The sequence below is a fragment of the Prionailurus viverrinus genome, chromosome A2 (genome assembly GCF_022837055.1).
Source record: "Prionailurus viverrinus isolate Anna chromosome A2, UM_Priviv_1.0, whole genome shotgun sequence".
Taxonomy (NCBI): domain Eukaryota; kingdom Metazoa; phylum Chordata; class Mammalia; order Carnivora; family Felidae; genus Prionailurus; species Prionailurus viverrinus.
In genome coordinates, this window is record NC_062562.1 from 82,912,944 (window position 1) to 82,936,323 (window position 23,380).

At 39.7% G+C, this 23,380-nt stretch overlaps 1 protein-coding gene across 2 annotated transcripts in view; it reads right to left on the reverse strand.

Annotated features, from left to right (window-relative positions):
* Positions 1–23,380, reverse strand: part of MAGI2 (membrane associated guanylate kinase, WW and PDZ domain containing 2) — a 1,356,537-nt gene that overhangs the window by 157,802 nt on the left and 1,175,355 nt on the right. For both annotated transcript variants that reach the window (XM_047848847.1, XM_047848846.1), the window contains exons 13-14: positions 13,461–13,552; positions 4,344–4,536 (exon numbers count right to left, since the gene is read on the reverse strand). In XM_047848847.1, the coding sequence (XP_047704803.1) occupies positions 4,344–4,536; positions 13,461–13,552 (285 nt within the window). The remainder of the gene's footprint in view (positions 1–4,343; positions 4,537–13,460; positions 13,553–23,380) is intronic.

A 23,380-nucleotide genomic window follows, 5' to 3' on the forward strand; every position in this document is an offset into this window, starting at 1 on the left:
AGTAAGCGAAAGGGCCAATCCATTAATAGAATATGGTTCTATTGCTTTTGGACTTCTCTTTCAACCTCTAAAAAAAAGTTCTTTGTCTTTAACAACATGAGCACATTTAAAGCCAGGGAGTTAAGAAGATTTCCAATGGTAGATTTTGAAGGATAGAATTGATTCTGTGTTATTTTTCTACTCAGCTGGTTCTAGATCCAAATGGGACTGTCTTCTTGCCAACAATCCTTTCTGGTATAGGGCACGGATAGCATTGTTTTAGAATAATACAGTGAATGTCACAAAGTGACCAAATACCATGTGCATTTTTTTTTTTAATTCACTCACTTCCAGCATCTCTGACTCATCCTTCTGGCCCACACACAAATGGGTATACAGAATTCAGTCAATTAGTATCTACTCAAGCCAAATAATTAATTTTTAGCTTGAGCCTTGGTCATACTGGAAATCATCACTGAGCTGACTGGAAGAGGTCCCCATTTGGGAAGGCAGCAATTGTTGGCAACGTCTTCCAGGTGAGGCAGTTTCCATGAGAACAGTCAACTGCTGGCCAGGGACTGCTCCTGGCCTCCAGACCCATCTGTTATTTGGGTTCAGTGCTGGTCTATCCTTTGCTTAGTAATTGTTAAAACTGGTTGCCAATGTTTTAAAAAAGAGATTTTTACAGAAATACAGATTTCTGGTTTCTCTTGAAATATCTAACAATTATCAGCTAGCGCTGGGTAGTGGTGGCTGCCTTCACAGGATCTGCGTTTGCAAGTCGCCCCAGTGCCGACCACCTCCCCCTTTCCCCCCAGTGTCTCCTGCAGATTCCTGAGTTACTCATTTACTCGTAGAGTGAGGAGTATGCAGAGCCAAAGGGACTTGTTCAACTGGAGTCCTTGTTCCCCTTCCAGATCACACTCTGGGTACCAGGATTCTAGGGTTCTGTAACCAATTGACCTTGTCTGATTCCAGAATGTGCCTGGGCCTCTTCTCAGGACCTCAGAAGGATGGCAGCACTGTACACGTCTTGTCTTGTCTTGTCTTGTCTTGAAATGTGGCTGAGGCAATGGGGTATGCTTGCACAGGCTGGAGTGTCCCCATGTATGTGCACCCCATGGGGCCTGCTGGAACAGGGGGCTGTGCCCTGTCAATGCTAGGGGCGGGCCTGCCTGCAGACATTTCAGTTTGTGCACTCCTCCTCTATACTCTTCAAAGCAGACAACTTATTTAAATGGTGACCTGCTCATAGACAAAGAAGAAGCAAATGCATTTAGAATTCACAAAAAGTGTAGTAACCATGACCGGGGAATCCATTGGCATCCTAAACAATGGCTAAACTTTTCACCCAGCTTCCAAGGAAACCTTCCTTTTCTTGGCATTAAGCCAAACATTAGACTTTGCCTTGGATGTTAGAGAAAAGAGACTGATGGATAGCTTTAAGACGGACTCTAACATGTTTTGATTAAGTCATAAAACGTTCTTTCACATCAATTCTAGAGTGACACATTAGGAAATTCCTCAGAGACACCCTTCTCTCAGATGAATAATGTGTATTCAAAATAATTTGTCATTAGGTTGAACGTCTCAAAGCGGAGCTACTAAACATATAAATATTTGTACTTCCAGTGTAATAAAGCCACTCTTCTACTATCCTTGGAAAAAAACACAACAGCTAAACACTGGAGCTGGTGGCATGGACAAGATATCTTTCAAAACTAGTTTAAAGTGCAAGATCTGTGGTATAATTATCTGGTAAATAAAATTGGATGAATTACTGGATGTTTCTTCATTTACTCCACAATTTCTCCTTTTTGAGGATCTAGCTCATTGAAAACTCTGCCTTTCTATCTTTAGTGTGTACACTTTAAATATATTTTAATATGTGCTGCAGGTTTTTTGTGTTACTTTAATTTCTGGCCAATGTCATTAACCAGTTGGTATCTCTCCAAATAGATGTGGTTTTCTCTTGAGCATGAACTTGGAGCCAGTGCCCGGCATCTTCTGAGGAGGGGCAGGACGTTTGTATAAGCCGAGGCAAGCATAACGATGAAGGCTTTAACCCTTATGACCTCTCCTCTTCCCAGCCCCTGATACCTCCACTCTCTTTAGGCAGGAAGGGAAAAATCCGCCTCTCTTCTCATTTCACTCAATCTGTCTCTTCACAAGCTGATTGCTCACTTCCCTTCAGCTCTGAACCATCTTCTCGAAAGCCAGCCTTGCACCTCCCACTGCTTTTGCTTAGGAAAGCATAATAATAATGATAACAGCCCTTGAAAAGGCATCTCCACTGTCATATCCATTTGTAGCTGTCCCTTCTCGCTGTTGGAGAAACAGCAGCTCTGAGGAAAGGCTGTCTTTCTATGCTTTTAAAAAATCTGTTCCAACCTATTTCTAGGCGTTTACTTTACTATCAGAGTATCCTTTCCTGAACTTAATCATTTTCAATACTGATGAAGCTTTCAAGGAAGAGTGAGCCAAATTAACTTGCAAACTCTCCTGGTGTGAATGAGCAGTCTGCAGCAGAGCATTTTCAAAAATTAAATGCACTTGAAATGCACTCGAAAGCCTAATGAGTAGAGTTGGTAAGAACTGCAGCAAGGAGCATCTTCACAAAAGTCACATGATCTGCAAATTGCAAGAATACATTTTTGCAGCATTTGGCATACACTCCAATAGCTTGGGTTGATTAGAACAAAATTTAATTTGCCATAATCAGCTGGTGGCAAGGGGAGCATGAAATTATGTTGGTGCATCAGTTTTGCACTTTGCAGTATATTTTCTTGTAAATCAGGTATCTTTTAAATTTATCTTTGGGTCACAGAACATATAGCTCAGCAAACTTTTTATTAAAAATCACTCTTAGTGAGAGAGACAGTTAAATGTTAACCAAGCAAACACTGTCATCCTCCTGGCATCTTGCCCAAGGATACGGCATAATTCAAGGTGTTTTACTTCTTTGGGTCAAGTGGTATGCCATGAATTTCTGAAGATGAATGTCATTTCGTAGCAAAACCTCCATACCATACAAGATATATAGCAGTCTCTACTGGTGAGGGCTGACAATTCTTCTGACTTGCCCTTTTAAATGATTGCCCTTGATCAAAGTCTAGTTTTTAGAAGACTCGAATAGAAACGGGGACTTTTAGTTCAATTACTGTCTTATCTTCCCTAGTCACTCACAGCTTGTGATTAGTTGGTGTCCCCCACCACTTTTTAAAATTCAGATGTGTTATAGTAATAACACATATGGAAGACTCCTTATGTTACCGAGTGACATTTGCTAAAGGTTGGTCTCGCGTTTTGAACTCACTGGGGGTGGGCTGGGCGGGGGCCTGAGGTGGCAACAAGCACTGGCTGGGGAGCTAAGAGCCTCTGCATTATCACTGACTCGCTGAAGACTTCGGGGAAGCTACTGAACCTCTGGGACTCGGTTTCCTCATCTGTAAACATGAGTGAGCTCACGCCACTCAGGTCCCTCCTAATCTCTCTGAGGAGGGCCAAGGGGCTGAGCAGAGAGGCCGGTGGCCACGAGGGCAGAAGGTGACAGAACATCGTCGGTGCTGTTCCTCTTGTAATTCACAGGACAAAGCACAGGCAATTTGGGACCCCATTCCCAACAGTACTGAGTGCTTAGATTACAAAAAATAGTTGATGTTTGTAACAGACATATTCATAAAAATATAAATCTTTTTTGGGGGGACTGAGATGGTGGAGAGAGATGAACTGAATCCTGTTATGAGTGTGAAGAGTGACTGTTGAAAGTTAAGTCTTTGGTGTGTTCTTTTATGAAGCTGAGACATGGTTGTAAAGGGAATAACTGCTTATGATTGATCGGTTTCATAAGTTTGGAATTAAATGAATTGCGTTTTCTAAGAGTGACGTACCACTGTATTTTTGTCATAGTTTTATTGTTACCTTTTATCAGGCTCTACAACGGAGGCTAATTTTCCATCCTAGTTGCCTTATTATGGTATCAAAATGCTGTGGTTCTTCGTTTGTAAACACAATGAGGAACATTTTCAAAAGCTGTGTTTTTTCCACTGCTGTAATGTTCCTTTTATAACGAGCATCCACCAAAGAGCAAAGAGCACACACATCTCAAATTAGCCCCAGGCTTTGCTAGAAATTTTTAATGACTACACTGAAAACATAGGCCTGAAAGACTGCTTGGAATTATACTACTGGGGTGAAAATCTGCACTTTCAAAATCACAGTTACATTTGGAATATCTAGGGTGACTTTTTTCCGTGTGTAAAATAGACACTGACTTAAAATTTGGTTTCAAGTGTCCTTACCTGTCCCACAAAAGCATTTCAGCACCTAATCCCCAACCCTAACCGCTGGCTTTAGTCACACACCTCCACATAGCACCTTCCTTCTCACAGTGAGGTTGACCTGCCCGTTCCGAGCTGCATGGTGCATAAGGTCGATGACATAGCGGTGGGTCTTGCCAGCCACTGGAATCCCGTCGACATAGACCAGCTCGTCTCCTGGGTGTAGGCGGCCGTCTCTGTCGGCTGAACCCATGGCAATGACAGCGCCAATCAAAATCTAGAGACGCGGTGAGAAGGGAAGGATATTTACATTTCAACTTTTCCTCCCATATCTATGTATATATAATTTCTTTATGTAAATACATAGTAATAATAGACAATAGATGATAGTAACTGATAGTAATAATACTCATAGGTAATAATATCATTTATAGATCTAATTTCTGTATATATATGTACAACTTGGTGTAAAGTTTTATTTCCACCTTCTACCCCTTACTCCAAACCTGAGCATGTACTTGAAAACTGAAAAATGAGGGGCTGCAGGGTTTCTTTCTTACTCTTCCAGTTTGCTAACTCCTTCTAGAGAAATTAACATTTTGAACTTGCTGCATTTGCTTCCTGGCCCACTAGTCATCACCCTTAAGGAAAATTCTAACCCCAAATAACCTGATGTTATTGGCTACCGTTCGTGAAACAAGTTGGGAATTGAATCTTGGTTCCACTTCTTATTTGTGTGGCCTTGGGCAAGTCTTAACCTCTGTGAGCCTCAGTTTCTTCACATGCAAAATGGGCAAGTAAAGTAATGGGGGCTACTTTACAGAGTTGTTGGGAGAATTGAATGAAATGATGCACGTGACGCATTTAACTTTGCTTGAGGCAGATAGTGAGTGCTCCAAAAATGTCAGGGAAACTAGCTGCTTGTGCATATTATGAAACTGATACAGGTTCAAAACATTTTTGTTTTTTGCTTTGCTTTGAAAGGCTGGAGATAAGGAGAAAATAAAAACAAAGCAAAACTCGTAGTTGGCTTTTCTGGCCATTTGATTTTAGAAAAGTCTCAGTCAAACCTCCTCCCAGTTTTTGCTCCATTCCTTTGAATACTTCCTTAGAGCATTGTCCCCTGCACAAAAAACACCCCCGGTTCTGCCTGTCACTGGAAATACTTCTGATGTTTAGGTGACTATCATACCCGGAAATGGGGAGGTACACATCTGGGAAACGTGTGAATTGTAATTCCCTGAACGAGTAATCATAATAAAAGTCATAACATAAGGTTTCCCTCTTCCCATTTGAAACATTTAGGTTAGTATCCATCAGCAAGGCTTTATTTTCTCTGTCATTGAAAAGGCATAGTACTAAATATTTTAGTTTTGCTATTTAACCTACAGATAAATTTTCCAATACATGGACAATGGACATGCTTTTTCTTTTTCCAAGTGGCTTAGCCATACAGCTCTGAAGGCAGTTGTTACCCTTAGCCTGATAATATTACAGAGACTGTAGTCTAAGTTTTATTTTAAGTCTTTATAAAATGATCCCTTGCTCATAGACTATTTCTTTCAGGCACAGTGATTACTTCCAAATTGCCGATCTGTGGATCCCAGCTAATTTGGAGAGTTGCTGCTATGTGATCTGCAGGCTTACAGGTCTTCAGGTGTGGAAGCAGACAGATTCTTACTTGGTCACACTGCTCAGTGTGGCCTGTTAACATGGCAACCAGGTCTGAATGCCCAGGACTTCTCAGGTATATGGAAAATTAGAGTCTGAAGAGTATTCTCTTTTCCCTGAGGACTTCACAGCCTTCGCCCACTGAATTTTATCCATAGGAATAAAAAGTCCTTTATGACTACAGCTGCTTTTCCCCTATTCCTGGGGAGGGGGTGGGGGTAGATTTGCTTCCATGTGGAATTATTTGTGCTCTGATCGGTGATTCATTAGTGCTATCACAAGGAAAACCACACGTATCCTGCCTTAGATTGGCTGCATAGTGTGGTTCCTCCCCTAGGACACTCTGCACCCATTTGCTATAGGCCAGTAGTCGGGCACGCTTCTGACATTCTCCATTTCCCTTATTGTCATGCCAACCTGAATTTAGGAGTTTCTTTCTAAAGATGTTCCAATCTATTCTTCATAAGACTCAACCTGTTAAGAAGCCCTTCAAAGATTTGCTAAGTGCTTTGTACAAAAGCCAGTTAAAATGAATGTTTATGTTTGCCCACAGCCCCTTGAAAAGCTGCATTTAGCTGGGTTAGTCCCTCAAAATGCTTCAACCTTTAGATTTCCTACATGCCTTAGTGAGAGAGTTTATAGCTAGTTACAGAGAAAAAATGGCTCATGAACTCCTTGGCTGGTAATTATCAACTTTAAGCTATAGTTCTGATTCTAACTGATGAAAGTGAGCCAAAATATAGGTTACAACTGAGAGATCCAGGGCTGCAATTGGGCCCTCGACAAAAATAGTAAAAACAAAATTTCACTTTGGAAAAAAAAAAAAAACCAACCCAAAATGTCACATTGGAAAATTCCCATTCCTCCCTTGCTGTAAGCAGACAGCAAAGATATAAAGATACTCTTGAAGTTATCTTCTGTGTTACTAGGTGATACTAGTATAGTATCATCCATTAAAAGGACAATCCCAGTAGGGGCGCTGGGGTGCCTCAGTCGGTTAAGCATTAAAGTGTCCGACTTCGGCTCAAGTCATGATCTAATGGTTCACGAATTTGAGCCCTGCATCTGGCTTTCTGCTGTCGGCACAGAGACCATTGGGGATCCTGTTCCACCCCCACTCGTGCTCTCTCTCTTTCAAAACATAAACGTTAAAAAAAAAGAAAAATCCCAGTAAAACATCTGCTTTTCAGCTGCATTGCTGTGATATGAGTACCCTTCTTACTAATTAATTTATCTACCAAATATTTATTGAACCCATGGGCCCTTCTAGGTGTTAGAAATTCATCAGTGAACAATAAATACAAATCCCTACCATATAGAACTTCTTTTTTTATGGTTAGACAATGAGAAGTGTGTGTAGTAAGTGCGTAAATTATGTTGCATGCTAGCAGGCACGTCCCGTGGAAAAAAGAGAGCAGGTTGGGATGGTAGATGGGTGTCAGTCATGTGGCCGTGGTGATGTGAGAGCTGGTTAGGGCAGGCATCCTTGAGAAGTCGACATTTGAACAAAGACATTTTATCAAGTCTTACATGGTTATTTCCAAATAAGTGGTATATTCAACATAATACTTCAATATAATTTATTGTATAGTATTATGTTGTTATTATATACATATATACTATTACATAACTACATTATATAATCCATCCTCTACCTTGTTTCAAACAGACATAAACTATTAAACAAGCTTGAATTGCACTGAGTGTGGTGTGCTGGAGCAGGCACTGAGTCGCATGCCCATTAGCTAAATACATTAGTCACATTCGCTCCATTCATCAGTAACTGCTGCCTTTGCTGGGGAGAGACTGACCACACATACTGTCACTGCTTCCGGCTCTCATGGGGCTGTTGTTCCTTTGCCTTTGGCCGTTTTGCACCTTTGTGCATTATATTTCACTGCAGATACAGAGCTAGCTCTATGTATCTCTATTCAGGAAAACAACCAACACAACTTATTTTTTTCCTTTTAATTCAAATATGTTTTGTATGCTCCAGCCATTCTATTAGTTTATTTCCTGTCTGCCACCGTCACTGCAGGGACTAGATGATCTATGATTCCTTCTTGCACTGTAGTTCATACTAGCTTTTCAATGTATAGACATTCTAACGTATGCTTAGGCTGTCGAGAACATGCCTTGGGACATCTGATCCTTTAATCAAGTAGTTCTAACATTTTAGGGTGCATACCGATTACCTGGTGAGCTTATTAAAACACAGAGTTGGGAACTACCTGCAAGAGTCTGATTCTGCAGCCTGGGGTGGAACCTGAGATTCCACATGTTTAACAAGCTCCCAAGAGAGGCTGGAAGCTTCAGTTTGTAGCTCTGTCACACTCTTACTAATGAGATTCTGAGTATTCTCACTTGGTCCAATGGGTATGGTCACTGGTCACTTCTAAGTCTGCTGAAGGACTCTCCTGCCAGTGCCTGGCCTGAGCTCCTTGACACATCACACTGATCACTCTGCAGGTCTATTGAGGGACTCCCTCACCCCAAGCACATGGTCTGGGCTCACCAGCCCATCAGGCTACATTTTCTTTCCAGTCTTGCTTTCCAAGGGCTACACTGGCCTCTGAGCCTTCCCAACCAACACTGGTCTCACACCACGCACACCTCTGTCGAGCCTCACTGGATCCTTCAGCCTGTGTAGACCCACTCATAAGTTTTCTCATTGCACTTGGAGGAGTTCTTTATCTTGTCTCTAGTGCTTTGGCCCTGAAGGAAGAGCATTGTGGCCAAAGAGCTCGAAAAAGACTGCCCCCTGACTCCATATACAACTGACCCATGGTCTTATCTTTCCAAGTGACTTCTCTAAAGAACAAAAGAATCACAATAATAACTCCATAACTCTACTTTATCTTACAGGCTATGAGGGCATGGAACAAAACAGAGTATTTGATATGAAATAATAGCGGTTCACATTCAAGTGGCTGAAATCCCAGTGAGCCAGGGGAAAACACACACACACACACACACACACACACACACACACGAAAATGCAAGCAAATAACTAAGAAACAAACAAAACCAAAATCATATGTGCAGGCCTTTTAATTCCTTTAATTCCTTCCTGCTCTACTTAATGCAAGTCCAGCCCCAGTAGGTCTGATCTGCAATAATTATAGCCTGGGACAACTTGACAATGTGGCCAGAAGATTTCAGGCTCTTGCCTTCCAAAACTTCTCCACAAGTTTGCACAGACTCCCTGACCAAGGAGTATGTCTAGCATTACCTCTTTCTTTCTACAAACAGTTTTTCTCCATTGCAGCATTTTCTAAGTCTTTCCACCTTGATGCCTTCCCATCTCTTTTCAGCTCACAGCTGGAAATCTCATTTTTGTTCCTTTCTGGCAATTTTTCATTTCTTTCTATTTCTATTGTTATTTAACTGTGAAAAGTATTTCCTCTTGCAGGAAAAAATGCCCATATGCTTTGTTGGAGCTGGACTCCTGCTGTTCATTATTTGCCAAAAGCTATGTTGTCGTGTTTAATGTGCACCCTGAGATGTCAGTACCATTTCATATATATGGAGGCAGAAACCTGTTTGATGTAATTTATGAGACCTCCTGTGGCTGGGGACCAAGTCACCTCATGAGTCTCTTCTTTTGTAGCACATCAGCAATTAAATGAGGCCAGCACATTTTGTTTATATATTATCTCTGGGCTTAACCATGGAGGAAAGCAGGAAGGAAAGGCTTATGGGAAATCTTTACAGTAGAATCACTCTTCCTGACATGATCTTTCTGAGGTGCAACATTCTGGTTTTTCAGGGCATTACTTTCTGGCTTTGCTTGCTTTAGGAAGATTTAGGCTTCTACTTTAATGGCTTAAATGTCAAAATTGTAACTCGCAGCCTGCATGTGTCTTAAATCAGTCAAGTGAAAGAATAAACCAGAATAGATCTAAATAAACCCAATGGGGATAACAGGCAATCTATGTCATCTGAGGAGGCTTATCACAGATCCTGGATGCCTGCCCACTGGATGGGAGAGAGGACTCTGGAGTCAAAGCCAATGTTCAGCAGGGTTGAGAATCTGGGAGCCAGTGCACTGACTAGGTGGAAAGCTGTCCTGAGGCCAGGTGGTGACCATGGCTGCATTAACACACCTGAGTTTCATTTTGAGCAACATGTGTTCCATTTGGGCAACAATTCTATTGCTTCTGTGCCAGGCAAATTTCAGCCAAACTCTTCCCTTCTTGAGCCAGCTGAGACCAGGCCTTCCCTGTGAACTGTCATGCAGTCCTTTCTCCCCCTGGGGAGGCAGAGACTGTTGAGGAAAATATTTCCTGAGTGTGGTGCTAGTTTACCTGCAAAGCAGACAAAGCATGAGCCTGTGTGTGTGCGGGGGAGGGGTTCGAGCAAAGTGAGAATTTTACATTTCAAAGACTGTATTGAAGTAAGCATCATGGAAAGAGCTGGAACTTTATTTCCCTTACATTCATTTCATAGTTTAATCTCTTATTTGTATTTATATATAAAGGAAGGAAACTGATCACATGTTCAGTGCTTAGGGCTTGTAAAAACCATGATCTGGCCCTGACTGAAGATTCCTTTGGTACAAAATATTCACCTTTAAATCCAGTCCTCTGGGGTTGGGAATCTCAAAGACAGTAGACTAAATGAGCAACGCAGGCAAAAGGGGGTCTTGGGAGCTGTGGCCATGTTCAGTCTAAAAGGGACCACGACATAGCTCCAGCCAGTTGTTGTTGTGGAGAAAGATAAGCCTAATGTTGCTAGATCTATCTTTCAAGGAATTATGGAAATCTGAATTTTTAAAAATGTGAAATTAGCTGTTTTTCCACAATTTTAAAGCACTGGGTTGAACAAAGCATGTTGTAGGGTTACCAGGACACCATTCCTGGACTAGGCTATTTTAATTCTATATCCAGGACTAGGCCGTTTTAATTCTACAGAGCCCATAGGATCTAGAGGCCTCAGAAAATATAAATTCCAGATTTTTTTTTTTTTCTGAGACGTTCAGGTGAGGATTTGGCTGGGTGAAGAGGGCTCTCTTCAGTTTCATTTAGCAAATATCTATTATACCAGGCTCTGTGCTAGGCTTGGAAGACATAGACACATCAAAACATGGTCCTTGCCTTCAAGGAATTCCCAGATTGGTAAGCGGAAAAAAGTATGTTAGTCAGTGCATTCTGGAACAAATATGAACCTCGTCTTTCTGGCAGAGACCCCTTGGGTTGGTAAGTTTGAAGCATTATGTTAGAAAAAGTATAATGAATTTTAATGGATTTACCCTTAAATGCTCTACAAAAGTCTCAGTATCCCTCACAATGCTATAAAGATCAACTTAAAGTGCCATTACTTCCTTAACTTAGTATCTTTTAAACATATGGGTGTACAATAAAGAATTTAGTCTGAGCCTCAGGAAAGAGGTCTGGTCTTTCCTGAAATGTAACCTTCAGACTATTGCAACAGGAGTATCTTTGTTGTTCATGGTGAACCCCTTGTACTGAACCTGAGAGTTTATGCTAATGAGGAGACTCATGGTGAGTACCTGTTACTTTATGCTAAAGGAGATGATTCAGGGTGGAGCCAGCCACACCTACAGTCTTAGGGTGGGGGCTGACTATACCAGAATGAATAGCCACATAATTAGAGGACCGGGCCTTTGAATCTTGTGACATCGACCTGATCTCTGGGAAGGAGAGGGGCTAGAGATTGAGCTCAATCACCTCAATGACTCAGTCACTCCTACTCCAATAAAAACTCTGGACACCAAAACTTGGGTGAGCATCCCTGGTTGGCAATCCTCTGTGCATCCATGCTGGGAGGATAACCTGTCCTTGAGGATGATGAAGGTTTTGCATGTGGAACCCTTCCAGACTTTGTCTTATGTGCCCCCCCCCCCTTTTTTTTCTGGTTGGTCCTAATATGTACCCTTTCACTATAAAACTAATCATAAGTACAGTGTTTTCCTGAGTTCTATGAGTTATTCTAGTGAATTATCAAATCTGAAGGAGGCCATGGGACCCTTAAATTTGCAGCTAGTGTCTGAAGTGAGGGACATTCTTCCCTCAGACTTTTTAGTTATTGCAGTTGTTGTCAGGCATATGGGGCAGATTTGGCTTTCTTGAGGACTGTGACCTTGACCTCCAGTTTGGCTAATGGCACACCATTCATCTATAGGGCACTAATGGAGAATAAAAAGGGGAAGACGAAGTCCCTGCTTAGGAGGAATTTTAAATCCTGTTGATCAAACTAAATAGGGAGACATATGAGCAGGTTAGAGAATAATCCTGAAGGAAGCTAAGTCAGACAAATACCCTGTGGAAGCGAGGAGGCTAAATATTTACATATGTGAAGGAACTGGATACTATTGTTGGTTCTGTCTATATAAAGCAAGATGAATTATAGAGAAGAGTGAGGATGTCTCCTGACCAGATGACTGAGGATCCCTCAGAAACTGAGAACCATGTGGCAAATAGAAGGAGAACAAGTCTGTGAAAGGGAGCAGAATGTAAGTGAGATTTGTTCTTTCTACCCATGATATGAGATCCTTAATTTAATCTCTGGATAAATAAAAGTCCAAAATTATTTGAGCCCTGTATTTTACCGTGGCACTCTCTTCCTTCAAAACACTAGTAGGGAAGTCCAGATAACCCTCATTGGTAAATTCACTTTCACATCTTTTCTCATAAAGCTTTCTCTCTATTGAGAGAGCACTATAATCCTCATTTTACAGATGAGGAAACTGAGGCTTACAGCTTAACTCCCTTTCACGAGCTGGGATCGGGTTAAGGCACTTGAGCTGGAATGGGGTGTTATTTATTCAAACCTCTCATGAATCTGACTTAGCCATATTGGGTACCATTTAAGACACATCTTTTACAATGAGTATTTTATGGCTGATGTTTTGATACATGCTCATTAATCTAGCTTTGCAATGTTTTCTGTATATTATTTTATGCTTTTACTCTGGTGTATAATGACTGTGTGTGTGTGTGTGTGTGTGTGTGTGTAATTTCTCCAGAGCCCTCCCCAAATTCCCAATGTTGTGCCAATTGAAGTTCACTTTGTGAACATCTCACGGGAATCCCTTAGTTTGAATCTGCCTGAGATTTTGCAGCATTGAGCCTGGTTTTGCTTCTGTTTATCCCTGTGTTTTCTCTCCTGTGCAGTCTGGATTGCAAACATACATAATTCTGCTGGTCCAAGGCACCTCTTCACATGTACCTTCTGTCATACTATGGCTTACCTATGGGGTGCTGTCCAGAGTGACCAGGGGTCCAATACAATTAAATAATTGAAATATTCAAGAGGAATTCAATCCCTTCTAAGGAGAGTAATGTCCCCTCTTAATGTATATACATTAACTTATGAGGATTTATTGGCATGAAAACACTGACATGTTTTGAGAACTTAAACAGCAAGAAAAAACCACACCAAACCTCAAACTCTTCTTGAGTCCTCGAAGATTTTCTTTTAGATGTCATAGTGGGTGGTATTTCCCCTGATGCACAAACACATAAAATATATAGCCCACAGTGTGGAAATAAAGAAGTTTCAACTTACCGGCTGCCCAGGCTCATCCCCCCCGAGGATTCTGAAGCCAAATCCAGACTCCATCCTGCGAAGGTGAACATCCAGTTCCTTATAATCTGGACCTGGCATAAAGGAGATCCCATTGAGTGATGAATCCTGTCCCCTCCCCGCTCCCTGAGAAACTGAACACACTGATGATAAATTAATTTCGTGGATGTGATTAATGAGAGTGCTGTTAGAGTTGGTGGAGAGCATTGAGGATAAAAAGAAATATGGTGACAAAATGTTCCCAAATTAGGTAGTCTCTGGATTAACAGTGACCAAACAAGAGTATTACCATAGGCAGAAAGAACATACAAATTTCCTGACTGAAAAAAAAATGATCGTCTTATAATTCCTTATTTTCCTGAGAGCATTCAGATTGCTCTCAGGAAGATTGGCTGTCACTCTGAGGATGTTGACTCTGACTAGAATGATCGTTTCAGAAATCCTAGAGAGCAGAAGATAATATCCTGGAGCTACCTGGTACAGTCTTGCCTAGTGATCTACTAATATCTGCTCATGTCTTGATGCATCCAATTTAGTGTGTGTCGGGGATGGGGAGATACAAACATATGCCTATTTGTCTTTTTTTAAATGGTAAAAATTAGAAAAGATAGAATTTAAACTTTTCTGTATTGGGCATTTGAGTGAACTCGTATCTCCCCAAACATTTTAAGATGTGGAAGCCACGAGGAGATTCACTACTGACTTCACTATTACTACTACACTAATATATCCACAATAAACTGGACGAGAGATACTTCTCTGCAGTTAGTTGAAAGAACAGAAACGCACTTAAAAATAAGCTGGGACACTCTGGATGTCAATTTTTTCAAGTTTAGAGTAAATATAAAGTAAAACAATAAGAACTCTTCTGATTTTTTAAGAAGGATGTGATTCATGCTTACCCTTTACCCTTGGGCCTTTGAATCCTTCTCAAGGGGGTAAAGTCTCCATCATGACTGAGTTGCGCATACTTTTGTGGCCATTGTTAGGATGCCAATGAATGATTAGCAACTTTGGGAAATACTTATTAATGCCATCCTTTGCTTAAGAAGTATCCAGTGATCCTGGGGCGCCTGTGTGGCTCAGTCGGTTAAGCAGCCGACTCTTGATTTTGGCCCAGGTCATGATCTCACAGTTTGTGGGACTGAGCCCCACACTGGGCTCTGTGCTGACAGCACGGAGCCTGCTAGATTCTCTCTCTCCCTTGCTCTCTGTCCCTCCCCCACTCTTGCTTGCATGCTCTCTCTCTCTCAAAATAAATAAATAAAATTTAAAAAAATTAAAAAAAGTAGTATTTAGTGATCCTAGGCCTTAATGGTTTAAAGGAAGTATTATAACTTACAGAATCAAGTATTAAGTTAAATTGCTTACACAGGATAGTTTTGAAAAGTGGGATGGGATTTCAGAGAAGGATCCTCATGGCACAGGAAGCTGTGTCTGACCTACTTGGATATATAGTAATAGTCAGAGTTGAGAGAGAGAGACTCAGTGAATGATGGCCAGGCAAATCTTTCCTAGGCTCTATAGTAAGTGGGGCTGCTGCAGTGATCCAGTAAACAAGGCACATGATATTGGGCTTGCCCTGGTGTCCTCCAGGATGGGCTATGCATTCCCAGTTATATACAAAAGGAAATTCATTCATTTCTGAAATGTAAGCATAAGCTGATTGTGCTAGTGTTCTCAAAAAACAAAACAAAACTGAGTCAAGCCCAAAGTACATTTGTATATATGTATATACTGTGCAAGAATCCATGACCATTCATTCCCTCTCATGAGCAGATGCACATATAACCAAAGTCCTTTCCATTCAATGACTAATATAAAACTCAAAAAAGATGAACCAATTGGACCTCCACATCCATTAGTCATCTTTTATAAATTGTATTATCATTCATATCTGAAAGACGAGAACTTAGAAGAATTCAGCTGGGTGGCAAAAGGAAGATGAAAACTTTGCCCTATACTCTACAAGTCACAATTGGCTTTTGAACTTAGTTTATTCCTGGGGTCTGCAACATCATGTATGAAATCTCATATTGGGAGTGTGTGCTCCTTTGGGGCTTTGGGACTCCAGGCAGGTGGAATAGCCCTCTAAAATCATAGCAAGCATGGGTACTCCTCCCAAGGGAGGATAAAGGCAAGGGGGGGATGGGAAGATGACAGATAGTGCCCAAGATTTTAGAAATCTTTAGTTGTTTATGATGCGATTGTTCACAGTAATCTCTTCTCTAGGTAACTTTTCACTTACAGGACTCTAGATCATATGAAAGATAAATAGAGACCATAAAAAATACAAAGAGAACACACACACTATATAATCAGAACGTTCCACCTACTCTTATAAATATTTTCATTTTTGCATCATTGGTGAGTAAGGTAAGTGGGAAATTGTTCTTCCAATGGCTTCAGCATCAATCCATATTGCACAAGGAACTCTAAAAGAAGTTTACTATGCAATCCATTTTATTTGCTAAATAATACTCCCCCCCCTCCCTGCCCAAAGTGCCAAAATTATGGCAATCCCAGGAACAGAATTTTGAGACATCCAGGGGACAAGGGGGTTGTCTTGTGTCAGAGGATGCTGTCTGTAAGTCCTGGAGGAATCAGAAGGCTTTTCTTTAATCAATGACTCAGGACTCTTATTTTTAGTAGAAAAAACATAGATTTTAGCTGGTTAATTTTATTTAACTTTGAAGAACAGATGAGAGACCGGCATTTATCCTCCTCCCCCTATTCTCTGTGTGCAGTTTGGTGACATTACGATCTCCTGACTATTGCTCTGACTGCTCTGATTTCAAATGTGGGGTGCTATGTGCCAACTGTATCATCTGCACCTTCCATTCTTCCAGACAGAGATGGCTAGCTTCATGGTACATGAACATGTAGACACAGGCAGAGAGACCCATTAGAGACGTATGCCAGCAGACATGATTTTTAAAAATTTCTTTGTTAATTTTGAACATAGACTGAGAGGCTGCAGGACATAGAAACTTTAGAGAAACAGTCAAGTGGAAAAAAAGTTTAAATGATAGATTGTGCCTTAAGGCAGTAGTACTTTTTTTTTTTTTTTTTTTTTTTTTTTGAGAAGAAGAGCTTTTAGAAAGGTAATTTTTCTTTGGCTTCTTCCCCTGCCTTCCCCATCCTTTTAAGTCTGGTTTTAAAAAACAACTAAAATTATATACACAAAGCTGAGAGACATTACTCTTTTATTCCCCCTACTTTTTTAGCTCTCTTATAAGATTATGATGTTTCTGATACTTTCCTTTAGCTGCTCTTCTGGCCAGATGGCACATTTAAAATTACTGTGTCATGATTTATCTTTCCTCCTGTTAATGCAAGAACTTAAAGCAGAGAAATCCAGGGACCAGCTCTTCACCTCATTGTGACAGAATTTAAAAATCATCGCCTCTCTCTTCTGTTGGTTTGCTAACCATGCACCTGGAAGGTTGTTTGATGAAGGAGTCTGGTAGACACCTGGTGGGACCTGGGTCACTTTGGATGTCACTCAAACATGGCCCCACTGATATCTTTTTTTTTTTCTTTCTGCTTTCTTGTTTATTTTATTCCTGTGCTCTTTGTTTACCTTCTTCTTCCTCAGCCCCTTTTGCAGAACTGTCAGGGGTATTCTCAGGCATTGCTTAGACTGGGGAGAGGCAGAATACTCTTTGGCTATGTGTGTTCAATGGCCATTTCTGGCCACTGTTGCTTTTCCCTTAGAAGCTGGGTCCCAGGATCTTCAGGCATTATGAAGTAAATCATCTTAAGACATTTGTCCCAGATGTAACTTTCCATTGACCACTGTGGCAAACTACCCAGATGGAATTTACAACTCCTGACTTATCCTGGGATCCCACTAATATTGAAAAAACTAATAGTACTAAAAGTAGCAAATGGTGGCCACATCCAGGTATATGGACAAACTCCCTCATAATAGGGAAAAGCAGAATTTCAAAAACTGCTTTTCTTATTTTTCACTAAGACTCCAGAAGCTTCATAGCTGTATGTATCCTTGGTCTAGCTTTGGAAAGACATGACTTTGTGCACAGTTTTAGGGAAAAGGATGGGTAACTGAACACAACTGATTAATTTTATGAATGGATTCAAGCTTCAAAAATGCAAAGAATGGCATTTTTTAAGGATTGATTTGGCACATGGGATGCTGCAAACATGTCAATTAAATTTTGGTACTTGAATCCCCTTTCATGTTTTAATTAAAATGTAAATACCATGGGCTTATTATCAGTTTGGCACAGAGAATGAATTCATTCAATTTTTCCTGCTGGAAAGAGCATTAGTTGTTTGGCTTTTCCTTGTAAAGAGACCTAGGAAAGAGGTTGAGGAAGGAATCAGGAATCAAAGATGTTTGCTAAATATGTCCCTGGCTTCTGAACTCTCAATACACTCCAGATACAGAATGAGTTAAATAGAAATTAAGTAGTTTCTATCGCTTGAATCTAATATTACCAGATAGGTAGCTAATACATTTTTGCTTTAAAAGAATGCCTTCTCTTTACTGTTTTCCTTTATACCTTTGGTAATGTAAATGTGGCCAGACACATTTTAGCTCTAGTAGAAGTCAACTCCTACTCGGTTTGGTTTTCTCCTTCAGCTGTAAAATAAACTCAGGTTTCCCCATACCAAACACCTCCTCGTTCCACCCATTTCTGTTTTGGATGAGTAGTCTCTAGTGGGGTCTTACTTCCCCATCTTCAGTCTCTCATTTGTGACTTACTCCTGCCAGTCTGGCTCCAGCTGTGTTGGCATTTCTCAAACTGCTCTCGCTAAGGTCATTGATGACATCCTAATGACCAAATCAAATGGTCATTTTCTCTTTCCACATTCCTACTGATTTCTGTGCCTCATTTGACACTGTTGACGCATCCCTTATGCCCCCTGATTTCTTTTGTTTCTAAACAGGGAAAGTTCTCCTGGAAGTGATTTCTGTGATACTCCACACCCTGGTTCTCTTGGCTTTGGGAGAAGTCCATTCAAAAGTCCTGACTACGGGTGCATTGTTTCTCATGATCATTTTTCTTTGATGATGGCATAATTACATTTATCATCTACTGTATTTCATTATGCACAGCCTGTAGGAGTTGCTAAATAAATGTTTCTTGAATTTAATTGTTTTAAGATACTCACCAATCTAGTATACTCGATAAACCACAGCATTACTCTACTATGGAGTTAGCACTTAGTTTCATAATTACATTGTTTAGGACTTCCAACTATCAATTTTGCCTCTGTACCTAAGCATCATGGGCAGCTAAAGTTAATAAAAATACCTTATAATTAAGATAAATATATCTGAGTCAAAAATCATGACACATAATTTCATAAAGGACATATTTTAAATGTGAGAAGTGGTATGGGAGATCCATTTATTTTGGATGTAGTCATGATTTTCCAGAATATTTTGATACCTTGTATGCACATTTAGCAAAATATTTGGATTGGTTCTTTCCCTGAAAATTTGGACTGCATGGTGGCAAACTGTATTATGACTTTTCTCTTTTAACTAATGTGTATTTTTTGAAATGTAGAAATACTGTGCAGATATATCAAGGTAATCTATGCTTTTACGTGGTTCTTCTCTTTCTTCTTTTGTTTTTAAGTAAAGTACATTCAGAAGTTGAGATTTTCAAGAAATGCACTTGCTGTGGCCAATAAACAGAGATTTAGAATTTCGAATTAAATCCTACTTTCATTTTGCAACTGTAATTACTAGGTCTCATTTTCCTTCTGGGCAAAAGATATTCTTTCAAAATTACAAGGACTTTACAGTCAATATATAAGAATAATCATAGAAAAATTTTCAGACCAAGCTAAACAAATACTTTATACATTATTTGAGGACAAAGTGCTAAGCAACATCTTCCAAATTTTCTACATACCCCCCAAAAATGACATGGAAACTTACAGAATGAAATGATCTCAAGCACATATATTCTCCAAGGGGTGTTAGAACATGCTGAGATGGATAATGAGCTGTCATCATGGAAATACTCTAGAGATGTATGCTGTGAGCCCACAGACCTGAAATAGTACTATTATTATGAAACACTCTTTTCTGCAATTGTTTCAGTGTTCTGGCTTTCAATCCAGTGGTCTAAGCAGCTGTTCAAAGCACTTCCTAAAAGTAAAAAAATCTGAATCTTCCTTTTCCTCCTTCATTTCCATAGCAACATTAAATATTTTAGTCTAAACCAAAATTGGTATGTATTTTCAGAACCATTAGATTGAAAAAAATGTCCCTCTTTTTAAGTAAATTATTACTGAAAGCTCTTGAATTATGATATTCTATTCTAACTTAAAATTCCATTGAAATGTAGCATTTTGTAATTGGCATGGTTTAAAACAATTAAATTGATATAGCTATTTAGTTTATGTGAAAATAATTTCATCTACATTAGCAAAATTTCCAATAAATTCTTTGGAAATATGTAAATTGCAAATCTTTTCAGATACTCTACCTTATTTCTATTTATCTAGTCCAGCATGGTCCAATATAAATAAAATGCAAGCTACATAAGTAATTTAAACTTTCCCAGTAGCCCATTTTAAAAAGCAAATAAGATCTGCTTTAAAAAGCAGATACAGGGGCGCCTGGGTGGCGCAGTCGGTTAAGCGTCCGACTTCAGCCAGGTCACGATCTCGCGGTCCGTGAGTTCGAGCCCCGCGTCGGGCTCTGGGCTGATGGCTCAGAGCCTGGAGCCTGTTTCCGATTCTGTGTCTCCCTCTCTCTCTGCCCCTCCCCCGTTCATGCTCTGTCTCTCTCTGTCCCAAAAATAAATAAACGTTGAAAAAAAAAAAAAATAAAAAATAAAAAGCAGATACAATCAACTTTAAGAATGTATTTTAAGCTGGTGTATCAAAAACATTTAAGCACTCATCAATATAAAAAAGTAATGAGATATTATATGTTTATATTTTTTCTTTTTATATTAAGTTTTGGAATCCAGTATGGATTTTTACATACATCCAAATTCAGAGTAGCCACATTTCAAGTGCCAGAAGCTTCCTGTGGCCAGAAGCTACTGTATCAGCATGATCTAGTCAGTCTAGTGGCTTTTGTTGGCACCTGGTTTTTAGTCTAGTCTTTTATTAAAGCATTTTATGAAAGTAATGAACAGATATGACTCTTTTCCTTTGTCTTTTGTTTGTTTCCTTGGCAGCCAGTGAGACCCACCTTGATGGGACCTGTCCTCTACCTTCAATACTTGTGTATGTGGGTGACTAAAATTAGCACAGTGATTATATACTAATAAACTGATACTACTCAGAAGAATGGTCTGTTACACAGAATGGAAGACGTTTCACTCACAGGACTGTGAGTACTGAAGAATACTTGCCAGAGGAATCCATTCGGAAACTGGTCCTTGGTGGCACTTGTTCTGGATGGGAAAATGGGGAATTAAAATCGAAATTCATTTATGGCAATTTAAAATTCATCTTTACTTTTTTTTGTTGTTGCTGTTATAACTCACCCCCAACCTTGTGCTCAAATTTAATGATTTTGTTTCTCTAAGATCCATGGAAGTTAGTGGACAGGACATACCCTGTTTTATGTATAGGAATATATCTATAAATGTATTTCTTTTATGTGCATGCAAAATAGAAAAATTTGAATTCTTTTAGATCAGAATGAAAAAAAAATCCTCATTTTCAAAAACTAAGCTTTGATTCTCATTATAAGAATGCTTATAGGAAAGAAGAGTCTGGGCACCTGGGTGACTCAGTGGATTAAGCATCTGACCTTGATTTCGGTTCAGGTCACGATCTCACGGTTGGTGAGATCGAGCCCTGTGTTGGGCTCTGCGCTGACAGTATGGAGCCTGTTTGGGATTCTCTCCCTCCCTTTCTTTCTGCCTCTCCCCTGCTCATGCTCCCTCTCTCAAAAATAAATTAAAAAACTTAAAAAAAAGTAAAGTCAATCCAGAACCTGAACTATACACAAACTGAAGAAGTCTTTTAAAATCAGGTTAAGATATTGTGTCATCAAATTACTGAAATGAAAAGTGGAAAATTCTATCAATGAGTGTGTTGACTTACATCCATCAGTCCAAATATTTTGATACTTACAATTATTTGGATAGCTGAAGTTATGTATAAGCAGTTGAGTTAAACTGGTTTATGTTAGCAATATAAATCCTTCATGAGAATTATGATGTTATCTCTGCTACATACGACATAAAATTTGTGGACATGAACGTAAAATACTATACACATAATTAAAAACGGGGCACTATAAAATGTGTATTTTATTATTACATTAATAAAAATTAAAATAGACCAAATTCTGATTGCTTTCTTATTGAGCTTTGTTTCAGACAGCATTCTACACTCTTCAACAATAAAAATGAACTAGAAGCCTGTTGAGGGCAATGACAAGGCCTAGTGTCACTACCTTCTGGGTTTGACAGGTGTTCCCCACTGCACCCTGCACAGCTAATCGTACTCATTCCAGGAAGAATGACCATCCCTGCCATGTAACCTGTGTCTTCTAGCAAAGGTAAATTAGTTTTCCAGAAGAATCGTTATTTCTTAAAAATCCTCCATGTGTAATGGGACTGCTTAGCATTATAAATTGAGAACTGTCCTTTCATTAGAAAGACAGAGCTGTATCAGGGATAGAAGACTACCTTCCAAGAGCTTCCATTAGTTGTAAAATTGGCATTTTATATTATCATAATCTCACTAGGACCTACTTGCCATTCAGCGATTACATTGAGTTTACTGCAGCCCTGATGGTCTCATATTTATTCATGAAAGTTCTGTGGATTGCATTGTTCACTTGTGCTACCAGCAAAATGCTTTGACGTACTAAATAACTTTCAGTCAAGGACTGATTTTAGAGTTTACTTCTCCCCTCCCCTCCTCCACTTTTATCCTCTGCCCGATTCTAGGAACATTAAGTTTTAAACTGATGAATGAAATAAATTTATTATCTATCAGACTGGATCTACTTTCTAAAATACATGGGAAAAACGTGTCCCTAACCTAACTTTTATTTCCCTTTCTTTATTACTTGGCTCATGTCATGGTAACTTTCTTTATTAAAAGGGACCTGTTAGAAATATAAATGTTCCCATAATTGTTTACAAAGCTACCTAAATATACCTAAATTAGATTTCCAAATTAAAAAGCACACATTAAAAATGGCAAACACAGCTTAACTGGAATTACTAATCTCCTTTATCAATATATTATAACTGCAAAGTGACGCATAATGTGATATACTAGAACTGTAGCTGAAAGGCAATTTTTTTTCACAGATTAAGCCATAACATAAATTATACTAAGGACAGCAATAATGGTTTTCCCATGGGAAAAAGGTGCGGGAAATTAACCTTCAGAGTACAGTCGAGGACATTTTAAATGATAATGTTAATTTTTTTCTAGTCTTTTATGATTCTAATGCTAAAGTCATTGATAAAAAGTGTCTTAACATTTACATATCATCTTATTTTAATATTTCACTAAAATAAGATAGTGCACCAGAGAACATTTGTTAAGAACATTAAGGCCATTGGACAATAGCAATGGCCAAGCAAATGAGGCCAGGGCTTGGTCTAGCAGTGTTCAGATGTGGGGGTGTTCTCTAGGAAGGCAAGGTGGCCTTTCAGGATGACTTCACAGCTGCCTGCAGCTATGGCATCCATGATGTATCAGAACCTTTCCTAAACCTATTGACATTTCCAGCTTGACTGTATCAGGTGTGTAATCACATTGGCAAGGGGGACTGGAGGCCAGAAGACTGAAGTGGGAGCACTTGCACAGGCTTTGGAGCTCTGGATATTGTGTATCTACCTTGTGTGATGTGGCTTCCACCATGTTTCCATTTAGAGTCTCAACCCATGCGGTGCACTGAGTGGATAATATTTTTACACTACCCTATCTTT